At 31.1% G+C, this 14370-nt stretch overlaps 1 protein-coding gene across 2 annotated transcripts in view; it reads right to left on the bottom strand.

Moving 5' to 3' along the window:
* The window catches only part of ATRNL1 (attractin like 1), a 777593-nt gene that overhangs the window by 622595 nt on the left and 140628 nt on the right, over window positions 1-14370 (bottom strand). For both annotated transcript variants that reach the window (XM_055300426.1, XM_055300427.1), the window contains exons 11-15: window positions 12305-12389; window positions 11194-11402; window positions 10077-10195; window positions 5978-6110; window positions 2396-2577 (exon numbers count right to left, since the gene is read on the bottom strand). In XM_055300426.1, coding sequence (XP_055156401.1) covers window positions 2396-2577; window positions 5978-6110; window positions 10077-10195; window positions 11194-11402; window positions 12305-12389 — 728 coding nt within the window. The remainder of the gene's footprint in view (window positions 1-2395; window positions 2578-5977; window positions 6111-10076; window positions 10196-11193; window positions 11403-12304; window positions 12390-14370) is intronic.

The following is a 14370-nucleotide window of genomic DNA, read 5'->3' as shown; positions in this document are numbered from 1 at the left end:
ATCTTAAAAATAAACAAAACTTCTTTTCAAAAATAAATAAAGTTAAATCATCTGGTGTTGATACTCATAAGAAATATACATTCTAATATTACCAAAAATGTTAGGGTAAGAAGTTAACAGTGAAATGAGTGTCCATACAAAATTTCAAAAAGGAGTATGAGTAAGTCCCTCTAATCTTTTCCAACATTTATAAAAACTGTCCTTATATCACTTCTTAAACACCAGATGCATATTCCTCTATTACTAGTTAAGAGTAAAATCAATTATCTATTCTTCATCAAAAATCAGGAATGATCTTATGAGATAAAAGGTCCTAGTACAACTACCCAGGGCATTGGGGGGGGGGGGACAGGGGGAGCTGTCAGAAGGATTTCTCATTCACCAAACAAAAATTAAAATACTAGTCTGAGGCTAATGTTTTTCCAAAATTAAGATCAGTATTAATTTTCATCAAATAAATTCATTTAGTTATCCATGAATTCTAAATAACAATTCCTGGAAATAGTAGTAATAGCAACAGTGAGAAAAGTGATACAAAAATAACAATCCTCCAAATGTAAACCATAATTACTGTAAACAATCAAAAATAAAATTTATATTCTTTATATACATTAGTTTATTTTTTCTCACAATAAATCTACAAAATAGATATGATTATTAGCCTGTTACAGATGAAGAATACAGAGCTGGAGAGAATAACTTGCTACTAAGTTTTAAAGATAAGCAGTATGTTCAATTGCACCCTCTCCATCACTTTGATTACAATTCTCAATGCTTCTTTAAAATCAGCTATACGTAGAAAACATTACTTAAGTATTTCTATAGCAAGTAAGTGGTAATAATTTCTAAAATACCTAGAAATTGATAGTCTATTGGTAGAAAATGGTAATTTCTACCAATAGACTATTTGTCCAAATAAAAATCATAACTGAAAGTCAAGACAAAGTTGTTGAGATCTGGCCCAAGAGTCTTCAAAGTAACAGCTGAATTACATTATTTGTATAGAAATTATGCCACTTGGTGCATTATTTACCATAGGGTGTCTATGTGTATGTTGTGTGTGTTTATCTTAAACATTAGGCCAAATCAACTACAAACTACAGATTTTAGGCATCTAAAATTATTTAGTCTTATCACTTATCTGATCATACCTTGATCTATTTTGAGTTCTAATTTTATTTTTGAAACAAAATACAAAAATATGCTATGATGCTATGACAGTTTATATTAGTACATTTCAAGTAAATACATGAACTAAAGTACTCCAAAACTAGGTTTAGTAAATTATTTCCAAACTTCCTTATAAAATCTACTCTTAAGAATTGACTAGATTTTAAAAACCCAAGAGTAGAAAATAAATACTATAAATTCCTCTTAGAAATATCTTATAAAATATATTTTGATAGAGTTTTCAAAGAAATATTCTAATTCCCCTGAAATATTGAAAGCAGTTTCCAAGTGCTTTATGTTTCAATAGCTTCCACATACTTTAAAATTTGATTTTATTTCTGCTAACCTTTATCATATTATTTCAAGCAAATCTACACCTGAAAAAAAAGCATAATCCAAAAACCCAACTTACGACACACAAAAAAATTTAAAAATATGCAATGTAACCAATGTGTTAGTCTAGTGTTTTAATTACTTTATTTGAGAGACAGAAAGAGAGAGCATGAGCTGAGGGAGGAAGAGAAAAAAAGGGAAAGAATCCCAAACAGACTCTGCCCTGAACACAGAGCCCAGTAAAGGCTCGATCCCAGGACCCATGAGATAATGACCTGCACCAAAACCAAGAGTCAGACTCCAACTGACTCAGCCACCCAGACATCCCTCTAGTGTTGTAATTATAAGGGACATCTCAAGTTATGAAGTAATTACTCATCAAAACAAATTTGTAAATTTTATACACATGTATTTTAAGTGTATTTATTCATATGAAATGATTTCTTGGTAAGAAATGCAGTGGTTTACTATGTAAATTGCAAGATGAGTAATTTAGAAAATCTTATTCTCAAATATATATACAGATTAAGTCCACTGCCAATTGACTTCCAAAGTCAGTTCCACTTTAATTCCAAGATTTAATAAAAATAATTTATTTTTTTTAAAGATTTTATTTATTTATTCATGAGAGACACAGGGAGAGAGAGAGAGAGAGAGAAAGAGAGAGAGGCAGAGACACAGGCAGAGGGAGAAGCAGGCTCCATGCAGGGCGCCCGATGTGGGACTTGATCCCAGGTCTCCAGGATCAGGACCTGGGCTGAAGGCAACACTAAACCGCTGAGTCACCTGGGCTGCCCTAAATAATTTATTTAAAAACAAAAGGAATGAACCATTGCTAGTGATTATAGGACTTTCTGCATATTTCCATGATATAAACAAGTAGAGTTGTTACCTGTTGTGTATACTTCTGTATTTCATCCAGAACAAATTCTACTTCTTTTGAGGTTGTTAATGAAGCAAGATTTCCACTAAGATTATAGCAATAAAGTTTTGCATTGTCATAACTTTCTCTACTGGAATTGATTCTAAGACAAGCATCACCAATATGATTCCATCCTTCTCCACAAAGGTGAGCTAATCAAAAAAAAGAAAAAATTATATCTTATTTTTAGATTACCAAAAGGCATGTATATTTTTCAGTTATTTTAGAATTCTAAATACAACTTCTGTATCTAAGTAACTTTTAGTGATTAAAAATTCTAAGGATATCAATATAATTCACTAAACAAAATTTATCTAATAGTTTGATGAAGAATAAAAACAGAAGATCCTATTTTTTTCTTTAATTCTTGAGCATAATATAGGGTATGGCTATAACATCTATTAAAATGTGTTGACTGCTAGGTTTTCTAGTGTATTGGCATATGGTACCTCAACTAATAAAATCACTACTATTTTTACATCTCCAGGTCCAATTTATATTCTATAAGATCACTTTAAAGAAAAATAACTAGCACATAACAAAAGTAATTTCAAAGTTATTCCTACTCTCATATCTAATTTCCATAGCCCAGGTGCACTATTTTGACATGTTAGGTTCTTTCATTCTTTAATTATAAGTGTGGGGAAAGAAGTCTCATTTCTTTTATGTTTAATAAAGAAGCTATAATCTTTGCTTTCTAATGTTTATTTTTAAACACAGATATTCAGGTCTTTCTAACATATAAACATACTACTCAATAACAGTGGTTTATCCTTAGAATACAAGTTGATCTTAAAACAGTGTCTATTTTCTAAAACAAACATTTCGAAATACATTATAAAGTTATGCTCTAGTGTACACTAGTTAATAATGCAGTGCTTCATTAATACACTGATCTATAAAGTTTGACTACATTTCAGTTTCCATATCACATTAAATATATCAGTGCCTTTTGCCCTTCGGGTTTAAATGCAGTAGTATAAATTTTCTGGAAATATTCTAAAGCTGCAATTCTCAAACATTTTGGTCTCAAGACCCCTTTATTTCTTAAAAATTATTAAGGAGTCATAGATCTTTTCTTTATGCATTTTTTATCTATTGGCTTTGACCATATTAAAAATTAAAACTGGCCATTTAAAAATATATTTATTTATTAACTTAAAATTTTAATTTAAAGATTCATTGCAAACACTCTTCTAGCTTTTGGGAGGTCTTGTGCCTTTATGTTACATACAGGCCCCCAGGAGATATGTCATCAAATTCTCTCCCTGCGAAAGAGAAGCTGACAATTCAAATCAGACTACTGACATCAAAAAAATAAGATAGACTGATAAATGAATAGGGGGATGGACAGACAGATCAGGCATAAAGAAAGGAAAATGTTCATGTACAATCTGGGTAAGGGTTTTGGGTGGGTGTCATCTCTAAGATTCTTTCCAGTTTTCTGTACGTCTGAAATTTTTCTTAATAAAATGATGGGGGAAAAACATTTTAACTTAAAATAAAAAGTAGATTTTATTTTAAAAGAATTATAGTCTTCAAAATAGAAAAAAGAATAGTGAAAAGTGTAGCACTGTTTTGCATTTTTGCAAATCTCTGTAGTGCTGATTTAATAAAAGACAAATGTATTCTCCTATCTACTTCTGAATCTACTGGAATTATATATCACATAGCTTTTGGAAAGCTCCATAGTAAACCCATGACAGAATCAGAATTTAAAAAGCAAATAATATCGTAGTGTTACTAGTTTTGACTTCATGAATCCTCTGAAAGAGTCAATGAGCAGGGGACTCCTATTCTTGAATAACTGCTGTTCTATTGAATTGGGTACCATGAACAGTGCCTAGAACATAGTAATACTTCAAAAGAGTGGAATTATCATTTAATAATTGTCACTTCCTCTAAATAAGATGAGTGGAAAACAAACTATATATACCCAATTTGCTGCTTAATAAATATGAATGTAGAACAAGGGAAGTTAGTTTATAATGTGATTTTTATTGTATTTACTGTATGGTATTTATCATTCTTCAAGATACCCTGGCCAAGTGGAGCCAATATACCAAACCAACATTCTTTCCTGGGCAATGAGTAGATGGGTACTACCAAATGCAACTTCACTTATTTTTCCAAACTTACACTAGCAATCAAATTCCCTTCTTATTATAGCAATCTTCCTTTAAATATATATATTATATACCCCTTCAGTCAAATCTTATTTTGGTCCAAGATTTTTTTTAAAACATTTATTTATTTATTTGAGAGTGTGTGTGTGCACATGGTAGGAGGGGCTGAAGAAGAGAATCTTAAGCTGGCTCCATGCCCAGGGCAGAGCTTGATCTCAAAACCCTGAGATCATGGCCTGAGCCAAAACCAAGAGTTGATGTTTAACTGACTGCCCCAACCAGGTACTCCTTGGTCCAAGATTTTTAAAGGAACTTGGTAAATATTTTTACTAATATCTACATGTTGATTTTTAGAATATAACACTTAGATATCAATATAACTTTTAAGTTTAGTGTCATCTTACTATTGCTTTTCAAAATCTAGAACTGTGTTAATATTCTCTAATTTTTTTTCAAAGTGAACACACATGCATATAACACTGTTTAAAAAATTTAAAGGTCAATATATAAATAAAATCCAAAATTTACATTAACATTCTAAAGTCTGAATGGTACTTTTAAGGGCAATCTAATTTTTATTTTATTACATGAACTTCTAAGCATGACATAAGTCCTTTGATGGGATTTTCAAGGACTTTTTAGAATTACATAGGCACAGAAATTTTTCTTTGAAAATAATAAAACAAAACTAAGAGATAAAGGCAAAAACTGAACAGAAATAGAACACCCAGCTAGTAGTTACATCAGCCTTTTACAAGCCATGCAGCTTTGAGCAAGTCACTTAACCAGTTATGTCTCAGTTTACCTGTATAACAAGAAGATGGAGCTGGTTAAATATCTCTATTACTTTTCTATTTTGTGATTTTATCTTTTATACTTAAAAGAGGAGTACTTAGGGTCTACTAAGAAGAGTGTTAAATGTAAAAAATAAATTGAAATTGCTTTTTTAAAATGGGCTTTTCTGTGGTTTACAAAACTTACATTCTCATTAAATCATATAAAACTTATTAGAGATATTGTAATTGTAATAAAAAAAGTAGTCAGTAAAAAATAGTTCCCAGAATTTCAAAGATAGAAAGCATTTAAAAAACAAATCAAATAGGTCAAAATGTTAACATTTAGTAAATTAGGGTATTAGTCTGAGTATTTATTATTTTCTGTTTTTAAGATACAATTTTTTTTAATTGAAAAGGATTCTGATGAAGTCACTAATATAATAAATACAAGAAATCCTGAACATCTTTAAAGAATTGGAAGCAAACATACAATTTTTTCCTATAGAAACAATACTATTATTACTCCAATATTACTGTTTATTTGCTATCGATTTAATTTTAGAAACTGGAATGTTCTTACTAAATGCTCTTTCCTATAATGGTACTCATCTGTGGACTATAAAATTCAGTTACTAAACTGAAATCTTTACCTGGTAAAGCCTGGCATTCTTGTTGTCGCTGATCCCACTGGCAATTCAAGTTTAGTGAACAGCTTTTACAGCTAGTAAGTTTATTACAGATCTGCTCATTTCTCACATGACATTTGGTGTAGTTTTTCACAGACTAGAAAGTTAAAAGATAAAACATGTTATTTTTCACCTTTGTATAGCAATAATTCTTAAACTTCGATGTATATATAAATTACCAGGTGATTGTAAAATTCAGATTTCTAACCCCAAATGCAGTTCTACTAAATCAGAATCTCTTTTACTCATTTCTCTAAACTATAGTTGTTGGAACTATAAATACGCTTATTGGAAAAAATGTGCAAATTCCACAATTTGAAATAGAAACCATCTAATGAAAATCTTTTCTATTGAATCTAATAACAGGTTTCTGATTCAATAAATAAAGCCTATGCAGAGTCATTTCTCTTCATGATCACATGAAATAGTTCTAGTCATAATGAAACTATCATGCAAACCCCTAGAAATAAAGTAGAAATGATAAGTAGTAAAAAAGTAAAAATATACTTTATCAAAACCAAATACATCTAAAAGACAAATTATTTTCACAATGACTCAAATTAATTTTACTTTCCCAGACACTAATCATTTTGGTTAATTTATGTTTCTCCTTTATTTGTCAAATTTTCTTTTTATGGCTACAAAGAAGTGCAGAAGTTAGACTTTGATCAATCCTACTATACAATATAATCATATGTCAACTAAATTCCAGTATTAAGAGATTAAAGGTTAAAGATTAAAAAGGGGGCTGCAGCCCAGGGCGTGATCCTGGAGACCCTGGATCAAGTCCCATGTCAAGCTCTCTGCATGGGGCCTGCTTCTCCCTCTGCCTGTATCTCTGCCTCTCATTCTCTCTGTGTTTCTATGAATAAATAAAATCTTTTAAAAAAAAATAGGCAACAAAGGAACTTTGGTGGGAGTTCCCTATATACACCAAGGTTCAGATGTTTCACATGATGTCATCAACACTTATGATCAAAATTTTTGGCTTAATTCTTTCCATGACTCTTTAGGAAAAAAATGTAAAGGACTTAATGCTGAACCCTGAGCCCCACTTCAATCTTTTTTTCTCTATAGATGCTTAACTAGACATTAACTAAGAGAGCTAAATATTTCTTTTTAGTCAATAAAGTTAACAGATAAAATTCAATTTTACCTATCACACATATAAAATTTGTTGAAGCAACTTCTATCCTCTTAAATACTTTAAATGTCACCCATCAAGTATTTATTTATAAACTACTGTATATCCCCCTGTAAAATACACTGCAGTCACCTCAGTTCCAAAGACATTAATTTCTTTGAAGCAATCAAATTACAGATAATCTAAGGTAAGAGATTAAAAAATAGCTGTATACTAATGTTTGTCTTTATTCATCCAGAAAAATCAGAGAAGATACATTTTTTAAAATCTCAAAGTACTTTGTGACTCTTATTCAACCACTACATTTTCATTCAGAACATATATACTTTTTATTGTTACTTTTTCTCTAATTCAGCTTTCTGTCTTCATATAGAATATAAATCTTAGCATTATTAGAATATAGCTCTGGGATGCCTGGGTGGCTCAGCTGTTGAGTGTCTGCCTTTGGCTCAGAGATCCTGGGGTCTGGCATGGAGTCCTGCATTGGGTTCCCTGCGAGGAGCCAGCTTCTGCCTCTGCCTATGTCTCTGCCTCTCTATATGTCTCTCGCGAATAAACAAATCAAATCTTAAAAAATAAAAAGAATATAGCTCCAAACATTTGTTAGCTCACTGTAAAGGAAATTTCCTCAAATCATCTGATAATAGAATAACCTGTAAAAATGACAAGGGAATTCCTAAACAACTTATTAGGAGAAAAGAAAGAACAGTTTTTTTTTTTTTTAAGATTTTATTTATTTATTCATGACAGACAGACAGAGACCAAGACAGAGAGAGAGAGAGAGAGAGAGGCAGAGACACAGGCGGAGAGAGAAGCAGGCTCCGTGCAGGGAGCCTGATATGGGACTCAATTCCAGGTCTCCAGGATCACACCCCAGGCTGAAGGCGGCGCTAAACCACTAGGCCACAGGGGCTGCCCAAGAACAGTTTTAATGCCAGTCTTTATAGTAACAATGGTGTCATTAGAGTCACCATCCAAATAACTCAACTGCTCTTCATTACACACGGTAGTCATCTATTGACACTGAACCAGCACAATAGATGAAATTATATTTCAATCACACACAGGGCTAATTTAATCGATGATGAAAGAAAGTTGACTGTTATTCTGAAAGATGGCTGATATTTTTTGGTCTAATGAACCAGATCAGTAAGCGGGTTTGAACTGTTAGAGCACAAAATACCCAACCTGGAATAAGTATGACTAAATAACAAAAAAGGGTATCAGTAGACACCATTTACACTAAATCTCACAGACCTTTCTGTAACCATTAGCATTGGGGCTTAGCTTAATCACCAGACATTCTGATAAAACTGTCTAAAAGACATTACGTCAAAGTCTAAATTACAAGTGAATACCATCTGCTCACTTATACTATCTCACCCAGTGCCTTCCTTGTTTACACATCATTATGAAAAATAAAATATAAAGTATAAGGTCACTTTATGAAAGGAATACTTGATTGCATTTTATATAACAGTTTTTGAGGTACGCATATTTTCATTTAGTATAAATGTCTAAACACAATGTCTAGATTCAGAGCCATCCAACAGAGCTTTAAACACACTCTGCCTATAATTTTTATTTAATAACATTCTTCACTTTATTCCCTTATTCCCATGCTTTATTTTACTTAACTCCTATTTCCATATTACTCATTTAGATAACCCCCATTAGGTAAATATTAATGCAAATATTAAAAAGTAATTCAAATTTTCAAAGCAGAGTCAGGTCCTATTAACAAAACTCAAATAAAATTGAAGTATATCTGTTATTAAAGCAACTTATCTGGAAAGTATATACCAACACCATACATATAAAACCAAAAGTTTCATCTGCTAAGTCAATAACTGAAAATTTTTCTCCATTTTAAGTTTTGAATATTATTTTAGTACAGAACCATAAAACAATTATTTTGAAATATGACTGTTTATTGAAGAAAATTTTTGTTGATACAATAAAAATTTTTTACTTAGTTTTCAAACTTCCTTTTCTTTACATTTTACCTCTGCATGGTATCATTAAAAGCAAGTGAATACTTTTGGTTATTAATAGAAACTCAGAAAAAGAAATAATGTATGTTACATTTAGTTGAAAATCTGTAAGCACATCATTTAGTTGTTTAACCTACAGCCCAGTAAGAGAATCCTCAGTCCTACTACAGTTTTTAATTCTTTTAATGCTATACTTGTTAATACTTTCTGAAATTTTTCTTTCAATTTGTTGACATCTTAAAAACATGAGATATTTTGATACTACCTACTAAAAACGTTAATTTTTGCTTTCAATTTTCATCTATCATAAATCTTATTAGTTTTTTCAATTGCCTACCTAAGGTAAGGTTTTTCAAAGTTATCACTATTGACATTTTGAGTTAGATACTTTTTTTTTGTGGGAGAATTCATGCATTACAGAATTAACAGCATTCCTGGCCTCTTCAAGATGCCACAGTTGTGACAACCAAAAATGTCTATAAACATTGCCAATGTCCGTTAAGGCACAAAACTCTGGTTGAGAACCACTCATCTACACAGATAAAGGGAAAGTCAACCTCCAGTTAAACTTAAACACAAAGCATGTAAATAAAACATCAGACCACACCACCATCGTGCACATGCATGTCTGACAAGAATCCCATGGAAATAATCTCTATACTTACTTACCTATATCACATGTCTATCACCACACAAGACTACATTTATAATCTTTTTTTTAAAAGACATAGGAGGAAGTAAAAGTTACTAGACTGTAGGCTGACAAATTTGAGCGAGAAACTAGAGTGAATTTACAACATAGTGAGTGACTCCCTCAAGTGTCTTGATGTGAAAAAATGCTATCTGTACAATGCTACTGAACAGTAAGTTAATGATTAGAAAGCAGCAAGGTTAACAACATGACCATTTGTCCATAAATACTAACCACACTGCAGTTACTGTTTGTTGAAATGCATTTCTTGTCATCACACCATTGGCACCCGTTGGTATTGGCAGCACAGCTGGCACAGTCTGCATATCTGTAACATCTGTCATCAGGAGCAGCTGCAGGACAAATGGGAGATGAACGCATCAGGATGAGAAAGAAAATGTCACACTTCTTAATTCACACATTTTTAACATCTGTTTAAGAATCACTAAGACTTTTTTACAACATAAATATGACCAACAATATCAAAATAACATCTTCAATATGAGGTGAACTTCATATTGAATTTGAATTGTAAGTTTCAAGATACTTCCTACCCTCATTTTAATTATGCAATCTACCAAGATCTTACTGCCATTTAAAATGTATTCATTATGGGGGTGGGGGGAAGACTTACAAAAAAAAAAAAGCATCACTACACATCTAAAAGAAACATTGTAACAAACACTCATTGTTTATTATTCTTCATAAAGATATTTAGAGTCATATGAGTTATCATATACTAGCAAACCCTGAAAATAGATCGCCAATTATAGTACAAAAAATGCATAAAACTCCCACTCATTTAAAGAAAACTGAATTGACATCTAAATCATTTATAAATAAATATTTACTAATAATTTTTCATATGTTTGATCTACTTATTCAATATTTTATAAAAGTTATTAAACTAAAACATTAATCATCAAACACTAATCATCAAAATTCTAGAAAATCTTTTAACTCTGTGGTTGGCTTGGCAATATTAAAGAAAGAAAAAAACTACCAAATGCAAATAAATTATTTTATTGTATTTCTTAGAAAAACATTATTTCTTAGGGTATACTTTAAAGCATTTTTTACTTATATAGGAAAGTAGTTCACGTTACACATAAAATATTGGTATGTATAATATTACATATATAATTAAAAAAAGAACACTAAAAATAATTTATAAAAATATTAAATTATTAATCACTGCTAAGTTCAAACATTAAAATTCCTAATTAGAGCATTGTGACTTTTTAATTTCTAAAAGCTATACTAAGGTAAATCTTATAAGCAAAATACATTACTCCTTCTAGCCCAGTAGAGAAGCATTATGCCAGAGAGGGAAGAAGAAAAAAAACTTTACCTGTTTTAGGAGGACACTTTGCTCTAAGGATATTATTAGTATTCCCAGATTCCCATGATTCGCAGTGATTTTTATTCCAAATACACTTTATTCCTGGACCAGCATTCTTACAAAGTTCTTCATCTCTGAAAGCCTTGCAATTTGGAGGCTTGTAAACAAGAATATCATTAAGGAGCACACTAGAAAATCCTCCAAATATATACATGGACCTATTGGGAAAAAAAAAAAAAGAATCTTAAACAATATTAGTTTCTTTTTAAAAAAAGATTTTATATATATATTTGAGAGAGAGAGACAAAGAGCAAGAGAGAGCACAAGTGGAGAGAAGAGGGAGAAGCAGGCTCCCCACTGAGCAGGGAACCCCATACGTGGCTTAACCCCAATACCCTGGGATCATGACTAGAGCCAAAGGCAGACGCTTAACCAACTAAGCAACCCAGGCTCCCTAACATATTAGTTTCAAAAATAAATTTAAATATACATTTTACATTTTACCAAGGTAGCAAACAATTTTTTGAGAAAAAGAAAACAGCTGTTCATGGATAAGATACACTTTAGAACAACTATCTAGAATTATAATTTCTGAATACTGAAAATGAATTTAGATATTGGATATTTGGGATGCCTAGGTGGCTCAGTGGTTGAGCATCTGCCTTTGTCTCAGCTCATGGTCCCAGGGTCCTGGGATCAAGTCTTGCATCGGGGTCTGCTTCTCCCTCTATGTCTCTGCCTCTCTTTCTGTGTCTCTCATGAATAAATAAATAAAATCTTTAAAAAAACAGATATTGTATACAGAGTCTATGTTTCAATGTTTTATTATCCTCTTATAAAACAGAAAAACCCAAGAGTAAAATAATCAAAAAGATATTCAAAAATTCAGTTTGAAAAGTCCAGACAATTATTAAATTAATTCAACTACCACTTTCTTTGCTCCCCTTTCGCTTAAATATATTTGAACACAAAAGAATAAAGGATATGGTTAACAAGCCAAAATGTATTCCATGGTAGAGTAGGGATACCCAATGCCATTAAGTATAAATGATAAATGATAATTTTTAAAAAGAGTAACAAAATATGGAGATAGTGTGACTGATAAATGTACATCTATTACCCATTAATAACAACGGCGGAGTGCCCAAATCTGTTGACATCTCTATGAAGATTTGGTTTTGGTAATATTTTCCATTCATCACAAGCTAGAAAAAAAGAGAACAGCAAAACAAAAAATGAAATAAAACAATAAATTAAGACAAATACTATAAAACAATCTTTGGTCAAATTAAAGATACAATAATTAAAATTAGGAAGCCTTTCATTAATTTGCCATGACCTACAATTTAGTATCATTATTCAAACTAGCATCGTTCCTTAAATTAAAACAACTTCTGCATAAAATTCCCACAAGTAAATTTAAGTATATGCGAACAATGAAAATGAAAGGTAAAGAATATTAGGTGTACTTTATATTGGAGGATAATTAAATAAATCAAGGCTCATATAGTAAACTTCATGAATGTCAAAACTGGGCAAACCTCTTAGAAAGTTAAATTACTAAACCAAATTTTATATGCATACTTAAGATATTAAATGCAATATACAATATTCAGTGAAATAATGCCTAAAAATGGAATCAAAATAAAATATTTAAATCATTTTGACGATTTGATATTTTAAAATAATGGTGTTCATTTTATGCAAAAGAGAATGACTTCAGTTGCTAAAAATGAGGAAAAATAAAAAACCTAAATAATCCATGAGCTATATAAAAAACATGGAAAGAAAAATGGTTATAGAAAACTGTATCATTTCAATATAACTTAGCTTCAAAATTGACACATATACCAATATAGCTTTTGAGATGTCAAGTGATTCAGTGTCAAGTGATTCAGTTTTCAGTGACTAGGGACATTCTTTTCTTAGATTTCATCTTCTTAGACATGACATATCTAAAGATAGGCAGTGGTATTTAATAAAAACATATAGATGTAATAAGCTTTTAAAAACAAATTTTATTTTTAGGTAGTTTAGAAGCCTTTTTGGAACAAGAAAATAATCTGAAATACAGTTAGCTGTAAAGAAGTTGTATAAATTACTTGTTTCTTATTTATGTGATTATAACACTGGTAACAAAATAATAATTTGGTTTTAATTCAGTGATTACTAATGAAACCAAAGTTATAAGAACCAAAATCATAGTTTAGAAAATGAAACTAGAGATGGAGGAGCAATAAAATACATCTTGAATTGTTTTCCTAAAGTCTATTCCAAAGAACATAAATCCCCCAAAAGAGGGTTTTCCTTAGTTTGTATAATCTCTCTTTACCTCACAAAATACATCTATTTTGTAGGCCTATTAAACACTCTCAAAAGAGAGTACAGACAAATAGAATAACTATACCTAACCCAGTCTTTTCCCAATATTTTATCCACAGGAATACTATGTTTCATGTAATACTTTTTACATTAACATTCCTAAGAGCCAATGCTCTGAATATCACATTTTAGGAAATAATATTAAAGAGGCCTACACATAGGACTAATAACCTGGTCAATTTTACATGTTACAGTTCATTTAAGAAGTGTGCTTACACGTGCACAGTACTATAAAACTTCCAAAGTGCATTCATCTACATAATTTAAAATGGTCATTGTGTAAGAATCCAGTGAAGCTGATTGTGCAGGTATTATTATATGTTAGAAATGAAAAATTAAATGTAGGAGAAGTTAATAATTTGCTTAAGGCCCATTTGACTACCTTTTTCTATAAATTATATTTACAAATATTTGATATTTAAAAGTATATTTGTAGTAGGTTTTAAAAGATTACTCCCTTTAGAGAGAAGGGAAGAGGCATGGGCTTTGAAAAAGAAAGAGATGAAAATGTTAGAGACAGTTTATAAGTCAGGGCAGATAGATTTCAATCATTCCTTCCAACCCTCCTTCCCCCCCCCCCCACATGCACACAGGGTCAGTGATTTACAAATTGTGTTGACTGTAGTATTCCAACAACAGAATTAGAAACCTGAATATGCTTCAAAGAAATGAAATAGAAGAGTCAGATGAAGGAGTAAGACTGCCAGATACCAGTTTCTTACAAAAAAATCTCCAAAGAAGAATCTTTAAGATCATTTGGGGACATCTGGAGTCCAGAAAACAAACTGACCCAACAATCTGAGC

Source organism: Nyctereutes procyonoides, unplaced genomic scaffold, assembly GCF_905146905.1.
Source record: "Nyctereutes procyonoides isolate TBG_1078 unplaced genomic scaffold, NYPRO_anot_genome, whole genome shotgun sequence".
Classification (NCBI taxonomy): domain Eukaryota; kingdom Metazoa; phylum Chordata; class Mammalia; order Carnivora; family Canidae; genus Nyctereutes; species Nyctereutes procyonoides.
This window is presented reverse-complemented; position numbering and strand designations above follow the sequence as displayed.